We start from the raw sequence: 25,747 nt of genomic DNA on the forward strand, positions 1-25,747 counted from the left end.
TACTCCTAAAGCTACAGTTTTTTTTTAATGACATTTTTATTCTACTTTTTGTTGAAATGCACTCGTATAAAAATGCTATATATAACAGGGGTTGTGTAATGGCTGTGACAAACTTCTAGAAATATTAGGGGACATCATAAGAATTAAAATTGAATTGCAACACATGCCTGGAAATGTCGTTGTAGGTGGCCTGCACTTCCCTATTATGACTTGTTCCGAAGCACATAAAGAAACATTTCATAACAGAATAGCGCCGTCAGCAAGGTATGACGACATTTCCTCGCATTGGTTCCTATGCATGTTAATCCTGATTATGTGCCTTAACTGTCGTAGAACTTTGTCACTGTATTTATGTGACTTCCTGTTATGTATGACATTTTTATACTTGTAAATTTCCACAAAAATAGACTAACATTGTCATTTAAAAGCTAAAAAAAACTGTAGCTTGAAGGGAAAAATTGATTGCAAATTTGAAATTTGCAACATAAAAATATCCAAGATCCATTAAATCTTATGCAACAAGGGGAAAAAATGTTTCCCATTTGATGATTTTTCACTGTTCATTGATTTTTTCTGATAAATTTTGCAGTACAATTTTTCAATCACTTTTTTTAAAAGGTGGTTTAGTATTATACATACATCAGTATTTAGGTTTTTGGTAATTGTTCTTTTTATGTAGTTCCCGTTAATACATTTTTTAGTGTTATACGAGCTAGTATAGTCTAAACAATAATAAAAATAAAGTTAAAGAAATCTTAACACAAAAAATTTACATTATTAAATTACCTATACAAAATTACTAACTACATAATTTTATTACTTTAATTTTTGAGAAAATATCTAAAAATGTTCTGGTTCAAATGCAATTTCTTCTAATCTCTTAAAACCATGGCATTTTGAGCCGTTTATAAAAGGTACAGAGACATTAGATGATAGTTTATCAGCAAAAGTTTGTTAAAGGTAAAATGGTACAAAGAAAGCAAAAATCAAAATTTTAACATAAAATCCAAGGTGGCAAGGAAATTTGTCTTTTAAAATAAAATTTACCAATTTTTATTTTAATTGCATTATTTAATAAATGATAATCTAGTTGTCTTTTTTTTTTATTTGTAGGAGGTTGAAACTAAACATGTGCTTCCTGCTATGTTTCGTGAAGTTTATTCCAAAATAACAGTAAGTTCACTAGCTTTTCTTTGTTAACTGTTTAATAATTTATATAATGCTATGTTTCTCGAAATTAAAATGCCTATCTTTTCAGTTTGGCAATAAAAGATGGAATTCTCTTGTTGCATCTGAAGGTAACTTATATTCTTGGGATATAAGATCCACCTATATTAAATCTCCACCATTTTTTAATGATATGGTAAGTAAAATTTTTTCTTCTTCTTCCAAAAATCTCTATAAGCTTAAAATCTTGTCAAAGAAAAAGAATTAGAAAAATTGTTTGAAAAATAATGGAAGTGTGGTTTACGTTTTTATAACAGTTCGTTGAATTGTTTGACCAACAATAATTTGATAGAGTTGAATAAATCAAATTTGGTAAAATATTTTCTTTTCTTCAATCTTGTTCCACGTTTATATTTCTTTTATAAACCTATTATTAGTTTGTGTATTTGGCAGGACTTTCAATGTCTCACTAAAAGTTGTCTGGGTAATTTTTTTCTGGCTTTGTTATGTCCAGTAGCAGAATTATAAATAATGTTTTACAACAAGATTTGATAATTGAACTGAAGACTAATTTAATAAGACTATTTTTTAAACTGAAAGTTATAAAAAATAAACAACTTTCACGAGTGTAATTTTTTCTTTTCAATAGGGAAAAAATACAGAATTTTACTTTACGAACTAAAACTGTATTGAGGCCTTTATTAATTAAATATCAAATGCCTACATAATTAACTATACTATAAAATAAAAGTTATTAATATATTAACATATATTGATAATATATTATCATACATTAAAAGTATGCAAGGCAAGATGGAATTTTTATAGCAATAGAGATATAAATTGTTTGGCAAGGATATGGAAATAAATTATTCAACTACAAATATAAATTGTTCTGTGACCACTTTTGAGTACTTTTTTGTTTTGGGAGTGATATTAGTTTGATTTTTGTATTTCGACAGGTTAACATTTGTTTTACTGAATATTGAGTGAATATTGATTATAACTATTATGTAGTAAGATTTTGTAACATTTGCAATTTGTTACTCTTTTTCTTTTTTATGACATCTTTATGATATTTTAGGACATTTTTTGAAATCTTAAAATGAACTGAACTGATCCTTTGGAACTGTCTCAAATAGATCCTTTAACCCCTTAACGATTGGTTAATTTTCAAGAAAACGGTCATAAAAGAGCCTATTTTTTTGGCTTTTGTATTTGTATTACATATATGATTAGTGCTGCTACTAGTTTAAAATAAACTATCTACAATTACCTTAAAAATATCGTGATACTGCCATCAGGTGTGTAAAATGAGAAATAAAATGTTTTCCTCCCAAAAGAAGTGAATTAGTTTTATTCTATTGGCGCATTACTACTGAGCACTCCAGCCTGTCAATATCACGAGAGCGAGAAATAGCGGGCAAAATCTCACCCCGTCATTTTCATGGGAGCGAGAAGGAAGGGGTTAACTAAATCTGAATATTTTTGAAACAAGATAGTACTCAGGGTTTTTTGATATTTGGGATTTTCCTGATGAAAAAATAATTTGTTTTGATCGTCCCATTTTCTAAGAAAACAAATATGGATTTCTTTAAAAAAGATGTAGTTTTGGAGAGTCAAAAGATTTGATTTTTTAATCCAACATTTTTTGTTTTGTCTAATATTACTAGTAGACATTTCAGAATTCAATACTTCTAATTTATGCATCATCTACTAATTATATTCATGGTTCAGGTATATAACTTTACTCACAGGTTTCATCCATTCTATTAAAAAGAAACTTAATTGACAATTTCAGAAATTTTTATTGTGATAAATTCAGAAGTCATATACTTATTCATTTATTAACCAGAAAATGCAATAACAATTCTTGTAGAGTGGACTTCTATAGTTTCGCAATTATTGATTTGCCTCTTTCATCTGATTTTGAAAATGCTCAATTTCTATCAACAATACAGTAATCATATCATAGAATTTTTAAATAATGAATTTAGAGATAATCTACTAAATTATTTTGTACAATATTGAAACCTTGCTTTAAGATAATTTGATTAAGGAAATCTTGAACTCAATTACATATTTTGTACATTGGTATGAGAAAATATTGGCTAATTCATATTGATTATTTTGATGATACAGTAGTATAAAAATATTCCATGATTTGCAGCTATTGTGAGCTGTTCAGTAGATAAAATGATACTGGAAATTATTAAAAATTTCTGTTCAAAATAAAGACATTCTGAAATTAAAAAGAGTTATTTTGTTATTTTTTTGCAATGAAATTTGCTTTTAATATATTAAAGTTGAGCAGGTCATTTTTTTTTTTAGTTTACCATTTGTAAAAATTGTACAAGATATGTATATTGTTCCCAAAAATATAAAAAATTTTTCTTTGACCCTCTACAAACATGTATTTCTTTTTTCCTAATGCAAAATTTAGTTCAATTATTTGGTTTTTTACATTTTGATTTTATTTTTGCAGTCCATAGCGCTTCCAGAAATAAATGATATCAAAGATGCTAGAGTATTGCTCAATTTAGGTGATTCTGTGACTACCGATCACATATCTCCCGCTGGTAGTATTTCCCGTAACAGCCCAGCTGCACGCTATCTAAGTGAACGAGGGTAAGTAATAAGGAAGTTTATTAAGTAGGGAGATCACTTCATTAGAAACTATTAAATATATGTAACAACATGAAATTTAAGCTTAGTTTTTATATTATAAAACAGGCAGTATTAAAATATGTTTTGATACTGTAGGATTTTATGACTTTCTGCTAGAATGTGCACAATTAATTAATTAATGTATTAATTATCTCTTTAAAATGTTACTTTCATCATGGATGCAGTTGCCATTTAAGGAAATTTCTGCTACATATGCTACTCAATAATATATTGTAAAAACTATTGGATGACAATATATTGTATTCTGCATATTTTTTAAGAAGTATTTAAGACACATTATGGTATAAAAATGCTGTTGATGTGGACATTGGTTTTTGTTAATTGCAACATCATAGTTACATCAAAGTTGGTACTTATCTTTTGTTCCACATTTTTTTTCAGCAGCAAATAAATATCACAAATTATTAACCGTAGAATTATGTATAATTTACAGTAGAATTAGTATTTCTTTGCAGTCATGCATATACTCATATGTTATGATTAGTTAAGAGCATTATATCTTTGTTTAAACATCCTATTATTTTTGCAGTACTTAAAGTGTTAAGTTTGTCATTTTTTTTTTACAGACATATTAAACCATTTCTATATTACAGTGGGGAACCAATTATCCGGAACGATCGGGGCCATCGCTATTCCGGATAACTAATTTTTCCGGTTTTCTGAATCGCTACAAAAAGCCGTTTTTTTTATTGTTAAACCCAACTAAAAAAAAAAAAAAAAATTTGGAAATAATCTTAAAAAGAAGAAAAAACGATGAAGTAATACACTAATGATTATTTCCCAAATGATGGTAAGGTAAACATCTTTCAAAAAAGAAAGAAAAATCGAATCGACGATTTATCGAATTTCGTTCCGGTTTTTTGGTTTTCCGGTTTTCTGATTTCCGGATACCGGTTTCTGTACTGTAATTTCATGAGCATTACTGAGAATTGACGAATAACAGCAGATTGAAAGCAGTTCAACAAAACAAAAATAAGAATAATGAAGTTAAATACTGTATATCCCTGTGTATGAGTCAACTTTCTAAACCCCCAAATTATACGAAAATTAGGGAATCAACTTATACACTAGTAATAAAGTCCGTCATTTGTTCTTCGTAAAACATCAACGCAATATAAACGACAAGGTAGATAAGAATAACTTTATACCGCTTTGAAAAACTTTTTTTAACATGTTATATGCATTTAATTTTGTATTTCCTGTGATTATATTTTCTTAACATGTAAAAGTTATTTTTAGGAGAATACTTTCTGTTATTTTCAAAAAAATTTAAGAATTAGAAAAGTCAATATAATTTATTCAAGAATATTTTAAGAAATCTATAACACAGTGAAAACTTCTGAAGACATCAGAACATCTTCCTCAGATTCAGTAACGCTATCAGTGTCGTCATGAATCCTACTCTGAAATGATTGCTAAGTCCCACAAAAAATAGTCTTTACCCCATCCAAAGAATTTGAAATTCTGTACTTTTTGAAAAGATTTTACAATAGCATTTTAATTTATATTTTAGAACGTTTCTAGTATTATTTGCAGTCTTGTATCACTGATGTTTATAGAAGCAGTGCAGATATTTCCTGTTCTTTTAAAAGTTTTTTTTCCTTCCATCTATTATTTATTCCAGGACAATTTTTAAAATTTCGGTTTTTTTCAGTTCGTAACTTATACATTAGACACACCAGAAATTTGCTATCTCCTAACAAAAAATAGGTGGTCAACTTATACACTAGATATAAAATGTGGGAAATTTTATATAGATAAAACTACATTGTTAAAATGTTTCTAAATTGAGATATAATTTTTCCAAGAAGTCTCATTAAGTACTTCTATCCATTAATTTTGCTTTTATTCGTATTTTATGTAGCTATTTAATTAGAAAAGAATCACAATAATTGTATTTTTTACATTAGATTAACACCCAGAGAATATAACTCATATGGTGCCAGAAGGGGCAACGATGAAATAATGGCTCGTGGAACATTCGCCAATATTCGTATTAGAAATAAGTTCCTTTCCAAAGCTGGTCCTAAAACTATCCACATTCCAAGCTCTACTGAGGTATTTAAAATTTACTTTTGATATTTATTTGTTGTTTGTTAAGTTATGATTTTAAAGTAGAAAGTTTTTATTATTGTGTAGTGTGTTTTTCCATTCAATTAACTATGGTCCCACTGGTAAAAAGACAGTTTTTTTTTTTTAGAAGTAAAATACTGTTTTTTTTTTTCCCTTCTTTTCCTAAGAATATTTTTGTGCCATCAAATGGCAAATCTAATTCAATTTATAATTTGCTGGAAGAACATTCTGAGTAAGATTTAAGAAGAGAGAGATTTCTCAAGAAAAGATTTTGTTTCAGTCTTATTTAACATGCAAAATCTATTTAGTCTTTAATTTCATATATATATATATATTAATGGGGTGCACGACTTTTTTCAGTGAAGGGCCACTTACACACCACATAGATTAATGAAGGGCTGCACACGTATTTAGTCATGTTAGTGGCAAATATGATAATTTTTATCTAAACATTAGTGTTCTAAGCACCAAATATTTTTATGAGTAAACTTAACATATTTACAAAGAATTCAATACTTTTAATTATTTGAATTTATTTAAAACTACTGTAAAAAACTAATGTATGCATAAATACAGTCAATTCGCTATAACTCGAAGTACGATAACTCGAATATTACTATAACTCGATTTTTTTAAGAGGTCCCGATCCTTTTAAATTCAATTTCATGTTAATTATTCTCGATTACTCGAATTTTACTCCCTTTAACTCGATTTTTTTTTGGATCTTTTAAAGCAAGAAAAAAAACCTAGGAGCTGATATCTTGCCCCCTCCTTTGCAACACACACACAATGTCTTTCGAACTCTTCATGGAGGAGCTAAAGCTATCCCTCTTGAAGTATGTGAGCAGTGGTTAAATGAAACGTTACCAAATTTACTTCAAGGATACAGTTAAAATGATGTTTTCAATATTGATGAAATGGGTTTATTTTTTAAATGTCTTCCAAATAAGACTATGATGTTAAAGGGAAAAAAACTGCTCAGGGGGTAGAATGAGCAAGGAACGTTTGACTGTCCTAGTCGAAGGAAATGCGTCTGGGACAGAGAAATTTCCCTTACTTGTTATCGGAAAATACCGAAATCCCCGATGTTTCAAGAATGTAAAAACGTATCCTTTGGATTACAAGTCTAACAAAAAGTATTGGATGACATCAGTTTTATTTGAAGACTATGTAAGAAAATTGGATCTGAAATTCTACACTAAAAAAAGAAAAGTGATGCTCTTTATGGAGAAATGCACAGCGCATAGTGATCTATCTAATTTGAAAGCAGAAATCTTGCAGTTTCTCCTGCCAAACACAACAGCAAAGTTGCAGCCGATGGACCAGGATATCATAAAGTGCTTCAAACAGTCTTATCGTAAATGGCTTGTCAAAAAAATGATCTTAAATATAGTAAGCATTTAGAAGATTTGTAATTAATAAGCATTAATTAATTAATCCGACAATATTTTGAAAGACCAAAACCGAAACTAACGGTAAGTCGAACTTCCGATATGTCGAAGTTTTTCGTCAGTCCTATCAGATTCGAGTTATCGCGAATTCACTGTATTAAGAGTAGGATATAAATTCTGACCATAAAGAAGCTTATAGAATAAAAGTGAAAAAAAAAACAAAAAAAAGAAGGAGAAGAAAGAAACTTTATTTATAGAGTAATATAAATTTGAATTAAATATTTTAATAAGAGAAAATTTGAAATGTTTAAACAAAAACCAAAGTAAAAGAATTTTTTTATTGCTTTCAAAAGTTCCCTCAGGCTGCATGTGGTCCGCAGGTTATAGGTTGTGCACCCCTACATTAATATATATTAATATGTAGAGAGACAGAAGTTCTTGACAGCAGATTGCTCATTTTGGGCTGATGTCTTTAGTGCTTGTAGATGATACTAAGAACAGCGTCCGATAGAAAGAAACGAGTGATTGGCTGTTTGGTTCTCAGTGTATTCTTATTGAAGAAGCTTATTTCAGCTCTTTGTTGCTTAAAGAATAGTGGAAGGCTAAAAATTTGGTGAATGCTTAGAAGCAATTCTAGGAGTTTGTTACATTTTTAGATTAAGTGTTGTCAGCAAAAAGGGTTGAGTGAATAGTTTGGTTAGAGATTTATTGATTTTACCAATAGGAAGCTTGCAGAAAAGATATAAAGGTCAAGCATTATTTTTATTTCATACTGTCAATGTACTAACTTTACGCTAATTTATTCAAAGTTACTAAAATTAACTTTCATTCTTTCAGCTCTTCAAACATGTTATGTAAGCATCTCTAAATTATAAAAATCTAAGTAAATTATAAAAATCTAAGTTTTTATAATTTACTTTCAGTTCCTCTTAACCTTAAAACTTTATTAATGATCTCATTTTATCTTAGAGCATTAGAATTTTTGTTGCCATTTCTTTCAATATTTTTTTATTATTCAAATTTCAAAGTTAAAAATATATTAGATAATAAAAACAATTATGTATGTACCCTAATAATTATTTATTTAATTTAGTTGGATGTGTTTGATGCAGCTGAGAAGTATAGAAGTGAGGGTACCCAGCTAATTATTTTGGCTGGTAAAGAGTATGGCTGTGGATCATCACGTGATTGGGCTGCTAAAGGGCCATATCTCTTGGTTAGTTATTTATTTCAATTACCCTTTGAAAAACTACTTTGATAAATTTTTTTTGTTTTAAGGATTAAAACTGTTATGTTCTTCTTGATGCTATTTTAATTTTTCTTCTAGAAAATACTAAATGTAGTCAAACTCAGTCAAAAACATGGACTTTGAGAGAATTTGCTTATTAAATCCTGGTGTTTGTTACACTTGATTGAAATTAGGATGATACAAAAATGAATGATATTGTTTTGTTTGTAATTTTTTTTTCAATCAAATGTTTCACCAAAAGAATTTGTCTGTCAGCATTCACATATTAAGCTATTACATAAAATTTATGAAATGATCACATATATGTAATTGCTGATTTGGCCTTTTCTTTAAATTTTTTTAAATATATTTTATAATTATTATAATTTAAATACAATTTACAATTTTCTCTTAAATCTATATGAAATCAAATTACAAGTTGCACTGTTGTTGGCTAAAACCCAAGTTAGTTATTTTTGATCATCTTATGTTTTTGCAATATATTTATATTGTATTTTGTTTAGCAGTAGAAGATTGATATGCCACAATTGTCTTGTAAACTGTGTTATTTTTGCGCTTGTAAATAATAAAAATTGCACTTAAAAAATTTTACAATCCACGTTTTGCATGTGCCACAATTTTTTTTATTTAGTTTGTATAAGATAGACTTATTTCTGTTAGCTGTGGAACTAAGCTAGTAGCTCGGATTTGATATAATCGATTGACGTTTTTCGTAGCCACTGCAGGAATTGAATTATATTTTCGTAATTAGAGCTGGAGCTTTTACTTGCACTTTGTTGTATATTTAATCACTTAATCATGAGATTTTTCTTGATCAATATATAAAAAATGGAATCAATGGAAAATGGTTTATCTAAGGGACAAAATAAAAATATATTATCTTAACTATTTTGCAAATTTAATGTTGTCTCTAAAGCAAGGTTAATAATTTTTTTCCTGTAAATAACAAATGTGTAGTTTCCTTATATTTGTGTTTTATTGTATTTGAATTAAAACATTGTTTTCAGACCATTAATATTCTAGAATTACATTGCCATTAATACTAGGTAATGATCTATATAAAGTAAAATTTTATATCATGCAAATACTTTTTTAACGTTTGCATTATAACAATATTCTATAATATTTTTGCCGTTTAAAAAAAAATAAATATTTTTGGCGATAGTATCTATTATAATACATTCTTTAAGAAATGAAAGTAAACAATTTTTTTTCCTTGTAGGGTGTTCGGGCAGTTATTGCTGAAAGTTTTGAACGTATCCATCGTAGTAACTTGGTTGGCATGGGATTAATTCCATTACAGTTTCTTCCTGAGCAGAATGCTGAAAGTCTTGGCCTTACTGGTTTAGAAAAATATACAATAAATGTGCCTAAACACCTTGTGCCAGGACAAAAGACCACAGTGCACGTAAGTACAATATTTCTTTGTAATGTGGATTGATATGATGACTAAATTGTGTGCTGTGTTTATGTGGATAAATTTCACACTTATTTGTGCTTATTAACACTGGGTGATTTATAAACAAGTATACAGTTTCAATGTTATGTACTATAAATCAAGAGCAATATGAGATATTTTATGTTATGTTACAAAAGAATTGTATTTCATTATTTTTAAATTTTGTTCGAGATAGTCACAGATGTTTTATGTGTGACCCTTTAGTCACACGAGGCACATCAAACCAGTTTTTCATTTCCGCCATTGTTGAAAATGGCGATTTTGCCAATCAATTAGTTTTCACTGAGAAAACAACGTCAGTGGGTAGGTAAACGAGCAAAATGTTATCTTTTAGGAAAACAGAGAATCTCAAATTTACTGAGCAACATGTACAAGATTCTCCTTAGTTAAATGTGTTCCATGCAGTGCCCAGAAAGAAAGTGTTCGGCCTTTACTTCTTTTCAAGAGTAAACTGTCGCAGAAGTCGCTTTTTTATTTATTTGTTAGCTCTTTTTTTTATGCCATTGGCATCTTCGTTCTCCAGTCTGATAGTGCACCACCATGTTAGTTGGATTGTGTGCGAGATAACCTTTATGAATATCTCCCTCACCAATAGATTGGACGAGCCGCAGATTACTACATGCTACTTACCACCAAGGTCACCCATAAGTCCTGTCCAAACACCTTGTGATTTCTTCTTGGGTAGGGGGTATGTAAAAAGCAAGCATTTGTCCTCACCCTTACTCTTAATCTTCAACTTTTTGCAGACCTGAAACAGCTTATCTCTGCTACTATCGGTGGACTCTATTTCGATGGAACTTTTGGTGGAAATGAATTACCGACTTAATGTGTGTGGTGTAACTAATAGGTCACTCACAGAACGTTTGTGACTCTCTCTAACAGAGCTTAAAATAATCCCATACAATTCTGTTACAAGTAATATATAATATTTAACATTATTCTTAATTTATAGTGCATCAAAACTTTATCAATCACCCTGTATATTTTATATGATAGTTGTCATTAATACACTATTTACAAGTTTTAAACTGCAAAAATATTATCTTTTTTATTAAATTGTTAGTTTTTAAAGATATCAATTAAAGATCTTTTGAAAATATTGAGAAATGTTGTAATAGTAGTAATATTGTTTGTGATAAAAACAATATTACTATTATTTGTTTGTATGTGTTGTGAAAGTTTAATACTAAAGGCATAGTAAGACAAATCCCTGAGGTCTCTAATTTTGAAATGTCATTAAATCAAGATTAAATTCAGTTATTTGGAGCTAGCATATTAGCTATGCCTGAATTTGTGGTGGCTCCTGCAATAGAACGCTCGCCTCCCAATGACGTGACCTGGGTTCAAATCCTAGCGATGGCTGGTCCATATAAATTCCGCTCACAGCTCGCATCGACCACAGTACTGAAGTAAATAATTCTCAGTGGTAGATGGGTCGCAGGTTAAGAGTCCCCTTTCTGCCCTGCTAAACGTTAAAGGTTTTAATGGTTGTCCTCCACAAGGCAAAATTTTTCCCAATACCTGATCCGGGAGTTTTCTGGTATTCTGGATTGGGGTTCAAATTACTAGGCTACTGAGTTCAACATTGGTAGTCCTAAACTCGAAATTGGTTCAGTTGTTCAACAACCATTATAAAATATATAAAATAAAAATTTAGTTCTGTCTAAATATCACATACAAATATTTATTTTTTGTTTTTAAGTTGTTTGTTTCTCAAAATTTAAACCTTTTATTTCAGGTTGACGATGGACGGCAATTTGAAGTCATCGTAAGATTTGATACTGAAGTCGAACTGGCTTATTTCCGTAATGGTGGCATCTTACAGTACATGATTCGCCAATTACTAAAATCAGCGTAATTAATGTCAAATTTGGTTTAATACTCTTTATTTTAATATATTGGGGTTTAGGTTAATATATATACAAAAAAATAAAACACTTATTTCTCTTGGTTATTTATTATTGATGCATTAAATTCATGTTTTTTTCCCAATTATCGATAAAAAAATTTTGTGTGTTAAAATTTCTCAAATTTTTTAACATTGGTTTTGATTTATTATTTGAAATTGCTTTACATTCAGGTCAAAAGGACTTAAAGCATTGCATGTTAAATTCCTTTATACATATGTACGAACAATCTATAATCTGTTCTTAATGAATTGTTTGATTTGTAGGAACAATGAAATTAATATTTAAAATATTCGTTATTATATTTAGTTTTATTTAAAGATTTTCAGTTGTATTAATCATTATTTGTAAGCCATATTTTATTTTGAATGTTTCAGACTATGAAATGTTTTCTTGTACACATGAAATATTTTGAATTAAATATATGTTAAAGAATAAACTGCCATTGATTTATTTATTGAAGTGTTTATTTAATATGAATATCCCTGTTCAACTTTGGTTGAAATAAATAAATTTTTTCACATAATAAATAAATTTCTCCAAAATTCATATGTGTTTAAAAGTCACAATTTTAGAACTATTAAAATATATTTATTTAGATTTAAACTAAGCTATATTTGTTACAAAATAATAATTTATGAATAATTTATGTGCGTTGTGTATTTGTTGTGCTTGTGATTTTATATTTTATAAATGTTCTCATGACTATTTTGTTGTGATTATTTTAAGATGTAGAAAATTTAGATGAATTTTGAGAATACAGATTATATTTTTATTTTGACCTACATGTGACATTTAAAATATTATTTGTTATAAAAACAAATTTAAAAAATGTGTACAAAAAACAGATCAGCATTAAATATGATTTTCTATATGTTGCATTTTCCTTCTTATTTTTAATAGCACACAGTTCTAGATACCATATAAACGATAATAACATTTTTAGCAGCTTATTGTACTGTTTTTTCGTCATAAAATATTTATCAGTTAATACTTTTTATTTTAAACTTATCTAAAATTCCTGCTGGTTTAGCGTGGAGTTTAGAAGTAAATTATTAAAACCTATACCATATATTTTTTTTAGGTATAATCGATTAGAAATGAAGCATAGATCAATAAACCAAAATTATTTATCAATTACCAAAATTAGGCTATTTAGAAAAAGGATAACTATAGTATAGTTACTTGTGTGATGAAAAAGATTCATACTCTTTTCACTCGCTAGATGGCAATACTTATCCAAGGAAAGATAATAGAATGACATCGTAATTCAGGGACCAATCACAAAAGTAATACCTTTTTGATTTCCTGTACCTATGGAGCTAGATTTTGTAATTAGTGTTATTTTGAAATATTGACAAAACTGCTCAAGAAATTTAATTCTCTCTGTTAACTTTTGTGTCAACTCCACTGGAATCTTGCACAATGATGCTAAACCACACACAGTTTAAGCAATAAAAAATTTGTTCAGAATTAGTAATGGAAAGTTTAAAACCACTTACTCTTTATTCCATGTAATTTCCACATGAACAATAAACTATAAACACACCACAGGGACATAGGTTTGAAAGGGATTACAAAATCATGGTGTGCAATATAGTGAAAAAATTACTGGTAATTTTTTTTGTGAACATTATATCTCATAAATTTTTTTTAATAAGTAAGTATGAATATTTTATTTTCTGAAAAAAATTTATTTCACGCTTGTTTCTTAAAATTTTTCTTCTTTCATTTTAAATGAACCTTGTAATGTTTACCCTATTTTGAGAAATGCATCAAAAGAAATTCCTTTTATTAATAATCTCACCATTTTTTATATAGTTTGACATTTTTGAAAAAGTGGGCACAGTTAAAAATACCCCAATATTAGAGACAAACTGTTCCATATTTCCTTTTCCTTTATAGTGTGCATGCATGACAGATCTAAATAGCTTCCTATCGTTTTTAGAAGCATGGCATCGGCGGATATTGTTACAATGGGATCACATTGTTGTCATATTGTCGATAAAAGCTCATTAAACTTCATTAAATAAATTTTATGAAGTTGCCTTTGACTCATTATTGATTGTACTTCATAAATAAGTTGTTTTTCTTATAATGTATTGCAGACTGAATAAAAAATAAATGAAGTAAACCTCAACATGGTTTAGTTTTACATTTTATTTATAACTTTCAATAAAGAATAAAATATATACAACTTAAAAATAGCTTTAAAAATTAATGGCCATAACAATCTTGCACTGTTGGAAACAAGCCTTCTCGACTTACAGAATTCCTATCCATTACATCATATGCCACACTTTTTGTTTTGTCATCCAGCACTGGTGTTCGAGACAGTATCCATAAAAATTCTGCAAAATAATGTATATAATAATATGTAGTAATGAAGCAATATGTCATCAAAATCAACCACACTATTTATAAACATATTTTTTATTCAGTATGCATCTCCACAATTTTGTATCAATTTGAACAATTATAAATTTTTTCAAATGGCAGGCACTGAACTTTATTCTTCGCCTAAGAAGATGCCGGGATTGTTACTCATTTTACGTTACCCAACGTAACATTATTAAAAGAATTTGTTTACTACTACTCATTAATAAACAGATATATGAAATGTTAGATAGTCCGATGTTCATGTGCCCCGAAATTCTGATTGAAGTTGCATCAAAACTCTATTCACTTGAGAAGTTTCTGCTTTATTACATTACCACTTAAGAAAATACTTTAAATCAACCTCAAATTTTGGAAGGTATGTTTACTGCAGGATGATGTGATTGTATTTGGTAAATAACTATTTTATTTATATTATATCAAGCTATGTACAAACCAAATTTCATTAAAATGTGCCCAATAATTCTCTTCATTTTGAATACCAGGTAGCCGAGTGGTTAGCGTGCCTGACTGAGGAGCCGATGATCGCGGGTTCGAATCCTGCTCAGGGCTTGGATGTTTCTTGTTGTGAATGTGACCCGCCCTATAAACGGGTTTGTGGTTGTGTGACGTGGGTGACGCTGCTCCACCGCCTAGGCTTCGCCACAGGTGCCCACTGGGTAACGAGAAGAGAGTAGCAGTTCTGGCATTTTCTGAGGCCAATGGGTCTTTCGTCCCAAGTGCCCGCCATTTAAAAAAAAAATAATGAAAAATGCCAGAATAATTCAAGTAAATAATAGTATTGATTATGATCGTAAAGTGTAAATCTTGTATTGCAAATACGAGAATTTCATTTGTGAAGGAACATATTACAAACTTACTTAGAAATGAACTAGTATTTTATTTCAATTATAATGTAAAAGAGATAAATATAAACAGTACCTGCTTTGAACATGTGTTCGATGCTGGAACAAGCATAGACAACTGAGTATTTTTCGTAATCTGTATCAAGTACCCAATAATTGCCAGGTTTAGGGCCTAAAAAAATAATACAATACTTCGTTATTTTAGGACCTAGTTTTAAGTTCGCAACTTATAGAGCTGACGTCACTAAGCTGACGTCATTTCACTTCCCAAGTCAAAATTCTTGATGGTCCCATCAAAACCTTTTGATGGTTCATGTTGGTTTCAGTGCGATTCATAATGGCCCAACATCATTCGATGATCATCATCATCAAATGCGCCGGCAGCGGGGTGCACTTGCACCCCCTGGCTTTTTTTAAAAACAATTAAAGAGATACAGAAAAATTTTGTTATAAATTTTTTTTCTTAAACATATTTTAATTGAAAAACAAATAAAGTAATTGATACATAACAATTAAAAAATTGTTTAATCGAACAAGAACTGTAATCGTCTTGTTTGCTGTCCAAATCTGTTTATAACTTTTTCAATGAATTTTGAGTTATCTTTGATTCTTTTCTTATGCACACTGAGCATACACAAACTTGTTTATTTTTGCTATATATGCTTGTTTATATTTCTATATTTTTTTTAATTTCATTTAATAAAATATAAGTAATATTATATTTTCTATTAGTTATTTAGTTTAACAAAGGTGTATAACACAAACTGACTTCTCACAACTGTAAAACTTCAGTTCACAATAAATACCTGTGCTAAGCGTGCACAAGCACGTTAGTATACGAAACTAGTGTTTGTAGTTATTTGGGTTTCAAAGTCAGTAGCTATGCCAGTGCCATCAATGCAGTTTCTTGCGGCAAAATTTGCAAGTACCAGAAATTCGTACTTTTGTTTAAATATCTTGTTAACAATGAGGAAATGTATCTGTAATAACAAAACAAAATGTAATAACAGAATATATAAAAAGAAATTTTTTTGGGGGGGGGGTTTAGTTTGTTAGTTAGAGGATTGCACCCCCTTTTATATTATTCTGTCGGCGCCCTTGATCATCATCCAACATTTTCCATTATGCATTCATGGTTTTTGATATGTTAACAAACTTCCATCATTCCATGATGGAAAATGTACTTTATTACTATGATGGTTAACCAACAAAAGAGGAGTTGGATTCTCATGGACCAACAATCCATGATTATCCGTGATGGCCTATGATGGGTCCAACTATACATTTCCACGATGGTTTAATGGGAATTCTTGTTAATTCTCAGGAATATACCATCAAGACAACTTGGTTTTTTTTTTTATGCTGGATTATCATGAATCAGTCCGAAATCCTACACTGGGAGATGGTGGCTCACGATCGTTCCAACATTTGATTTCTAAGAAACTATTATGGAAATTTCGGATGGCTAAACATGAACAAACCATCAAAACAAGTTGCTATTCTTATGTTGGACCATCATAAACCGGTACTAATTCTTATATTGGGGTGATGGTTTCTTATGTTGGTTACGATTAAGATTATGTTGCTCCAACAACGGAAAACGATCAAAAATTTTGACTTTGGTTTGTTGTCCACTGGAAAATCATCAATGATCCATCAGTTACAGAGGGCAACTAATAGGAATACAGCCGTGTAGTTGAAAAACCAAAGTAAGTTCAAAATTCAAAATTAAGGTTTTAATAAACAGTGAAACCTCGGTTAAACGGACACTCTTGGGAGCGATAAAATTATCCGTTGACGAGAAATGTCCTTTTACAGGAAGGGTACACTAATAACAAAGTTTAATCCGTAAATTATGTATTTTGTGTTATACAATTTTAAAATCTCGCTTTTTTTAATCTTTTCCAAAATTAAATAGATTTCCTTATTAATAATAAACTTTGAAATTTCTATTTCAGTCAATTTTGATTTTGTAATTACTGTCACTTAATTAATAGATCTCATTAGTTAGCATACGTGAGGTTAATGCGTGAAAATCCAATCAGTAAAACAAGAGTTATTCAGAGTAACGTCTCTTGTATGTCTCACTGCACAGCATTGATTGATGTAAAAAACAACTTGACTTAGTCGATAGTTGCTTTCAATTGACAATCGTAATTTTTTTTTTTTTTTTGTTTTTTTGTTAAGAGAGAAATATTGCAGAAAAAAATATTGATTGAACTGTAAGGGGCCGTTCAAAAAGTACGTACACAAAAATGGAGAAATTTTAAACCTCTCCCCCCCCCCCCCTTCGTACATTACCGTACATAAGGTCGTACTCCCCCCCCCCCTTAGAGTACGTACATTTTATTAGTCTGCCCCCTTTTTTCATAAAAATTAAAATAATTATGTTTTAAATAAAATTAAATATTTATTTAAGGAGTGTGTAGGATAAAGACATATTTAAATTTGGTGTATGTTTATAAAGTACGTACTTTGTATAATACCTCCCCCCCTCCCCATCGTACAAAATAGCAAATCCCCTCCCCCCCCTTCGGGTTGTACGTACTTTTTGAACGGCCCCTAATTATAATTTACTTACTGGTATCAAATTGCACTTTCAATTTTGCAGGCACACTTTTATCAGGTATTGTAGCTTTTCCATTTATTGAAGTCCTTACTCCAGTACTAATTCAAAATAAAGATAAAATATGTTAATAAAGTAAAATTTTTTACGTTTTAAAACGTCAAGTAGACTAAAAATGGAAATTTTGTTTTATATTTATTTTTATCAAACTTTAAACAAAAATTATGGAGAATATCATTATTTGAATATATATATATTCAAATAATGATATTCTCCATATTTTTTTATAATATAAGTAGATACTTTTTTCTGCTTATATAATTTTTAAAATATAAGTAGAAAAAAAATTCTGCAGACAAGAATTGAGATTAGCATCGGCTCTAAAATATGGCCTAAAAATATACGTCGAAATTCTTTAGCATACATAACCTTATTTTTTATTTGATTATCTAATTTCTTTTGTTGTTTTTGTTTCTATTGCCAATGCCAGTAAGCCTGTTTGGGAAAAGAGGCGAATTTAGGGCAGAAGGTGCGTTTCTTACTTATCAGTTTCAAAATCTATGACCAAGAACATGATTTCAGTCACATACACGTCACTACCCGTTTTACAGGGCTGGCACATTCATTCTTTCAGAGATCGTAATTTTGACCAGATCGATCAATCTAACTGAACGTTCCGAGAACGATCAATCTCCGATCCATTAACCCAAGAGATTTTGTTTTGTTATTGGATCTTTTAGGACTTAGCGACCCCGACAGATTTAACTTGCACCAGTCACCATTTAATACACGGCGCTTCTTCGGCAGGTGGGATTCAAACTTCCGTTCTCACGAACACGAGTCTTACGTCCTACCAATCTGACTATCCCAGCCCTATTTAATTTCTTAGTTTTACTAATATCCTACAGTGGAAAAAGTGTACAAAAAATTTCCGTGTTAGGATTGTAACGAGTCTTTTTATGTTACTGAATGCGGTGTCTCAAAATTGGGAACCGTAAAATTACTTCTGTTGCAATCTTTTCAAAGAAAGGCTTATTTCACTAATATTTTCAGAGGACTGCGAAGGCTTAAAATTTTTTTTTTTTTTTAATGGCTTATTTTTCTATTAGTTTATTAACATCGTTAACTAATGGATTATTGGCAACTGTCCGATATTTATCTTTAAGAATGATTCGAGAACAATACTGCAACCACCTTGTCTCTGCACAACGCTCTGCAACCACTGTCCAGCCGTAAAGATACCTTATTCGGCTCTGAAATTATCGGGGACATTATATTGCAGTAAATTCTATACCATTAACTAGGTTTTTAGAAGCTTTTTCACCCGAAAATAAAAAAGGTATAATATAAGTATCTTACATTGTTATTGTTATTGTTAATTTACGTCGCACTAGAGCTGCACAATGGGCTATTGGCGACGGTCTGAGAAACATCCCGGAGGATGATCCGAAGACATGCCATCACAATTTTGATCCTCTACAGAGGGGATGGCATCCCCGCTTCGGTAGCCCGACGACCTGCACGCGAAGTCGAGCACTTTACGGTAGAACAGTTTAACGAGGACCAATACCGCACACCCTCGGTCCCTACGCAGACTGATCCTAGTGGTCACCCACCCGTACACTGACCGCAACCAGTGATGCTTGACTTCGGTGATCTGCTGGGAACCGTGTCTTAACGATCAGTCCACTGCGGGACTCAACTCTGTCTCATAAATATCTAAAGATAGATTGTGAACTTCATCTTACTTCAATTAAGCAAAGTCGTTAAGGAGTCACAGCTTTATTGAAATTACATACATTTGCAGGCTGGTTTTGCTCAATATAGGCTTATAAACCTTTGTCAAGTAGAAGGACAGATAGAACAATTTAGAGAGGGACATCACGAAGAATATATCCAGGGTTACGGTGGGATTCGAACCCGCCACTTCCACGTTTCACACAGCGTTTGGCGGGTGATAATACTCGATCAGAAAGACCCCGGAGTCACAGCACTTGTTAGCTATTTTCTTGTAAGCGCTGTGACTCCTTATTGATTTTGGTGCACGAACCTCTAACCTTCTCTTTCTCAATGAGGGAACCTTATCTCTTAGATACATAAGCTTGAAGGTTTATGTATCATAAATGTATTTTTATTATTTAAATATGTTGTCTTCTGTGATCGAAATGTTCATAATCCTTTAACAAACTGAAGGATAGATAGTTAATGTTTTATTTTATAATTTCATAACCGTCGTTGAACAGCCAACCAAATTTCAGTTTATGAACACCAATGTTCAACTCCGTAGCCTTGTAATTTTGAACCTAATTTCTAAAAGACAACCCTGGATCAGTATCCCCAGAGATATTGATTTGGTATGGGAACTTGGAGGGTTTTGTGTCCCCGTGAAATTTAATGCACACCAGTCATCATTTAATAGACAAGGATTCTTCGGTCGGTGGAATTCGAACTCCCGTTTTCACGAACACGAGTCCAACACCCTACCAACCAGGCTATACCTGGTCTAAGATAGTTTATTTTACAGGATTTCACATAGCTGAAAGATATATCCAGAATTACAGCGAGAATCAAACCCACTACCTGACACTTTATGGTGTTTGCGGCCAAAGTTTTTCAAGTATTAAGTTTAACGAATTAGTGCAAATTTTGCCTTTCCGTGAGTAATACGATTTTATTTGACTATTGATTTATTATGCTTTAGTTTTGGAGTTAACAACTTTCTAGTGTACTATTATACGTAAGTTTCTCTTTATACATCTTAATATCTTCTTTTATATAGTTTTAACTCGTTTAGTTTGCAATTTTTGTCAAAAACTGTTATGATTTGTGCAAGTTCCGCTTTTCTACCGACATTGTAACTTTTCATGCATAGTTTATGTGTTCAATTATATTAGGGTTTTATGACAATTATTCATACTCTTTTGTCGTATGTATTAAACTAATATTTTAACATGAAATTCTCAGAAGTTTCAACATGAAAGTTCTGAAGTTTTAACGTGAAGTTTTATTACGTTCCTTTCTTAATATTTTTCTTCGTTTTAGAAATAAACCTTGTAATATTTATTATATTTTGAGAAATGCCTTTCATTATTAATATTGAGTTTATGTAATTGCTGAAGACTTTCAATTTTTGAAAAGGAAATATAAGAAATGTTATAACTGGGCAGTAGCAAAATTTTTAAATTTTGTCCTTTATATTTTCACCCACGCTTATGTAAAAAAATCACAACAATCCTCCTTTTTTTAAGCTCTAACTTTTAGTACGTTGTAATCCAATTTTAGAAATAAATTCAAATAAAATATAGAACTTTACGTGAAACAAAATTTAAGTTTTAATCCACTTTAATTTATAACTTTTGAGTAAAAAACTCTTTAGAAATCTTAAGCGTTTCCTTTTGTGGTACATACTCTTTACCTCTGAAACTCGGTAACGAAATTTTATCCAAATATTTCATTCTCCAAATTTAAATTTCTTATACAGACTTTTTTTTATTTAAAAAATGTTTTGAAAATAAAAAAGTTTAGTGTTAACATTGATCGTACCCCTCCTCCCCCTTGTTATGAAAAATTCGTAAATCACAGACAATCTCCCTTCTCAGATGCTTACGTAATAATTGAAAGGGTGGCATTATTGATAATAATAATTGAAATATTGAATATTGAAATATTGAATATTGAAATATTGAATATTGAAATATTGAAATATTGAATATTGAAATATTGAATATTGAATATTGAATATTGAAATATTGAATATTGAAATATTGAATATTGAAATATTGAATATTGAAATATTGAAATATTGAAATATTGAATATTGAATATTGAATATTGAATACTGAATATTGAAATATTGAATATTGAAATATTTAATATTGAAATATTGAATATTGAAATATTGAATATTGAAATATTGAATATTGAAATATTGAATATTGAAATATTGAATATTGAAATATTGAATATTGAAATATTGAATATTGAAATATTGAAATATTGAATATTGAAATATTGAATATTGAATATTGAAATATTGAATATTGAAATATTGAATATTGAAATATTGAATATTGAAATATTGAATATTGAAATATTGAAATATTGAATATTGAAATATTGAATATTGAATATTGAATATTGAATACTGAATATTGAATACTGAATATTGAAATATTGAATATTGAAATATTGAATATTGAAATATTGAATATTGAAATATTGAATATTGAAATATTGAAATATTGAATATTGAAATATTGAATATTGAAATATTGAATATTGAAATATTGAATATTGAAATATTGAATATTGAAATATTGAATATTGAAATATTGAATATTGAAATATTGAATATTGAAATATTGAATATTGAAATATTGAATATTGAAATATTGAATATTGAAATATTGAATATTGAAATATTGAATATTGAAATATTGAATATTGAAATATTGAATATTGAAATATTGAATATTGAAATATTGAATATTGAAATATTGAATATTGAAATATTGAATATTGAAATATTGAATATTGAAATATTGAATATTGAAATATTGAATATTGAAATATTGAATATTGAAATATTGAATATTGAAATATTGAATATTGAAATATTGAATATTGAAATATTGAATATTGAAATATTGAATATTGAAATATTGAATATTGAAATATTGAATATTGAAATATTGAATATTGAAATATTGAATATTGAAATATTGAATATTGAAATATTGAATATTGAAATATTGAATATTGAAATATTGAAGTATTGAATATTGAAGTATTGAATATTGAAATATTGAAATTATTGAAATAAAATCTCAAACTTAAAAGAACTGTTTATTTATGATGAAAGATTCAAGCTGTTTATACAAACTATAGTAAAATAATCTTACTTTACGTTGACACCACTGTTGTTGACAGAAATGTAATCTCCTTCGTTTCTATAAATTGCCCAGTTGCATTTTAATCCATTCTCAAAAAAGGCAGGATTTTTTTCAAATTCATACCATTGACCTACATACTGTAAAAATTTTTAAAAAAAGAATTCATTTTAGTGTTTATGTAGTTTTGTGATTGAAGAACTTTTTGCAATGCAATAAGCCGCGTTTTAATATAATTCAGAAAAGTGTTTATGGTGAGAAGCACTACTACAGCGAAATTCTGGAAACTCATATAAAACTGTCTAGGAACAATATTAAAGAACAATTTAATGTTTAAAAGAGAAAGTGTAGCTTATCATTATATTTAACTAAACCCCTTAAATTAAAATAACAGATAAATTAATTATCAATGCTCTTTGTGTGCATTACATGTGGGTTAAAAATAGAAATTCTGTTCATTTGCAGGTAGTTTAAATCGAAATAAAAATTGAAAAATAAATAACTAAATAAATCAAACATCAAAGACATTATTTAAAATTTTATAATTTGTATAACACAATTGGCAAGCGTGTACTTTTTTTTAACTTAAAACAGTGATCCAGAGATAAAAAATTCCGCTAAAATATTCGAAAGGAAGTGCGCACCAATCCCTTAAATTTTTTAAAAAGTAGTTTTATTAATTAATTTACAAAAATATATGTGATTCGTACATTTTATCACTTTTGGTAGTCATGGATATATTAATTTTCTCAGCATCAAGCGTATCTTAGAGCGAATTTGTCACCACTGTCACCACTTTTAATTTTAGAAAAAGTATTATAATTTTTTAAGCGAATTGTTCATCATTTCATTAAGTAAGAATTACAAATTTAAAAAATAGTCAATACTATTAACAATACTTTTATTAATACTTTTAACAATATCAATTATTACGGCTTACGTTTTTTTCACTGTTAAATAAAAAGGAACAAATGATAAAAATTTGAATTAAGCAAACCAACTCGTCTATCACGTATACAGAAACTATTTGTAAAGATAAAAATTCGGATAAAACAGACCAACTTGCATAGCACATACACAGAAACAAAATTATAAATGCTAAAAATTAGGATAAAATAGAGCAACCTGCCTAACAAATGTATCAAAATAAATTATAAAAATAAATAATAAAAATTAAAATATAGTAGACTAATTTGCCTATACAGAAAACAAATTACAAAACTGAAAACTAAGATAAAACAGACGGAAATGGTTAACAAATACTTACGATTAAATTGTAAAAGTGACTGATAAAAATTAGAATAAAACCTGGTATACCAAGTGCAAAACTTAAAAATAAGGCGAAACAAATCTACTTTTAAATTTAATGTAAAATACATAGGAACTCGCAGAAAAAGTAGATAGTAAAAATATCAGAAAATCGAACTGACCTTGCTAACGTCAAAATCCTTTTTAACGGTAACATCCGGGCATTCACCAGCGCTAATTCTTTGAGAAAAACTGACCGTCACAAACAACAAACAAACATACAAAACTAAATACAGAGATTTAAACATTTTTCTTTATTTAAAATTCTCAAGTAGGTCAATGTGAAAACTTTATTTCTCTTAAAGCTTTTATAGTAAAAAATCCTTTTACTGATAATTTCAGGAGTCTTATCAGTTGAGGAAAGTAAATAATCACATAACACGTCCATTGTTTTCATTCTTCGATAAAGCTTTTGTTATGAAATGTAATTTTCTTGTCATAAATGTTTTCAACATGTTATATAAAGGTTTAATTATATAACAATTAGAGATATTTCACAATATTACTTACAGCCTAGAACGTTACGGTTTAGTTCATTATATAAGATTCAAGTATTCTTATTAAATGACATTTTGTAATTTGTTTTCTTCATTTAAATTCTAAAAACAATAAAAAGAAACATAAAATGTTATATAAATATCGAAAATGGCACGTGTTGGCGAAATTTTATCTACAAACAATGATTCAAAATTTTTGTTTATCCAAATCTTTAAAAAGCTTATAAAAATGCAAAATTCGATTTTTTTTTTTGTTGAGAAATTGAGATATTTACATTGTGAAAAACGAATAAAAATGTAAATTGTTGATAAAACTATGAAATGAACCATTTATCTCATATTACTTTAAATGTAAACAGAAGCAGAACAACATTTTTACTAAATTATGGTTTCACTAAAATCAAAAATGCTTTAGAATACATATAAAACACAACGGTTATGGCTTGAGGTAATATAATGGAAAACCGCACTTTTTTATACAATATTGTAAAGTGTTCTTGGTGAAAAACAAAGTAATGTATAGTACGTAAAAAAAAGAAAGAAAAAATACTACCCTGAATAACTTTGTCTCTAAGAGTTAGATCTTCACGTTCTAGGACTCAATCTTAATGGTTCGATAGGGTGACTTCCAATATGCTAAATAGTTAGTGCAGACGATAATTTTAAGATACGAAATCAGACACAAAAACGTACTTTCTCCGAATAAACTCCTGTTTTTTTCCTGCTGTGTCGCAATCTGGGAAATATAGTCCCAATAGTTTGATCAGGAGAATGGTCCAAAGCTTGGATCCCTTTATGTTAATTTTTTACTTTGTGTATTTCGCCACAGCTCAAGAATTTTTAAGTTAAAAATTTTTGCGCAAAATTGTAAAGTTCGTTTATTTAAGGATCAATCCATGCGAAAAATAATTTTTAGTTAATATTTATTGTTTATTATATTTAGTAATAGTCGAAAAAATTTTGTGAGGTAAGGTATACAATTTTTTTTAGCATCATTTTTAAAGAATATAAGTTTAGATCGCAAAAGAACAAAATATGAGCGAAATCAGACAAATAGTTCCTGAGATAGAGATCTTAAAAATAAGTTTTTTTTTCCCTTTATTTTTGATCAGTGTTCCAATCATATAAAGAATTAAGAAAGATAATTTAGACAAAGAAACATGAGATTTGTAAAAACTTTTTAGATTATTTCTTTGTCTAAATTCTCTTTCTTAATTCTTTATTTATTAAGTGCGAATCCCGTTCACGTAATTAATAATTCAAATCCTCTCCTAAAAATAAATTAAAGAATGCATAATTATCATTTTAAGT

General features: G+C 29.0%; 2 protein-coding genes across 3 annotated transcripts in view; one reads left to right on the forward strand and one right to left on the reverse strand.

The window, feature by feature from the left end:
- Nucleotides 1–12,808, forward strand: part of LOC107441884 (cytoplasmic aconitate hydratase) — a 44,305-nt gene extending 31,497 nt beyond the window's left edge. For both annotated transcript variants that reach the window (XM_043048362.3, XM_016055283.4), the window contains 7 exons: nt 1,114–1,173; nt 1,259–1,363; nt 3,653–3,795; nt 5,766–5,913; nt 8,413–8,535; nt 9,791–9,976; nt 11,766–12,808. In XM_043048362.3, the coding sequence (XP_042904296.1) occupies nt 1,114–1,173; nt 1,259–1,363; nt 3,653–3,795; nt 5,766–5,913; nt 8,413–8,535; nt 9,791–9,976; nt 11,766–11,885 (885 nt within the window). In that variant the 3' untranslated portion in view covers nt 11,886–12,808. The remainder of the gene's footprint in view (nt 1–1,113; nt 1,174–1,258; nt 1,364–3,652; nt 3,796–5,765; nt 5,914–8,412; nt 8,536–9,790; nt 9,977–11,765) is intronic.
- A 1,268-nt stretch (nt 12,809–14,076) lies between these two features.
- On the reverse strand, nt 14,077–24,249 carry LOC107441885 (apolipoprotein D). The gene is made up of 5 exons (XM_043048363.3): nt 24,062–24,249; nt 22,644–22,771; nt 17,758–17,843; nt 15,253–15,348; nt 14,077–14,285 (listed from the first exon to the last, which is right to left on the reverse strand). Exons 1-5 carry the CDS (start codon nt 24,185–24,187, stop codon nt 14,152–14,154), a joined length of 570 nt encoding a protein of 189 aa, XP_042904297.2. The 5' UTR covers nt 24,188–24,249; the 3' UTR covers nt 14,077–14,151.
- Nucleotides 24,250–25,747: the final 1,498 nt, after the last annotated feature.

This window comes from Parasteatoda tepidariorum, chromosome 5, assembly GCF_982258835.1.
Source record: "Parasteatoda tepidariorum strain Cologne lab strain chromosome 5, Ptep-v5.0, whole genome shotgun sequence".
NCBI classification, from domain to species: domain Eukaryota; kingdom Metazoa; phylum Arthropoda; class Arachnida; order Araneae; family Theridiidae; genus Parasteatoda; species Parasteatoda tepidariorum.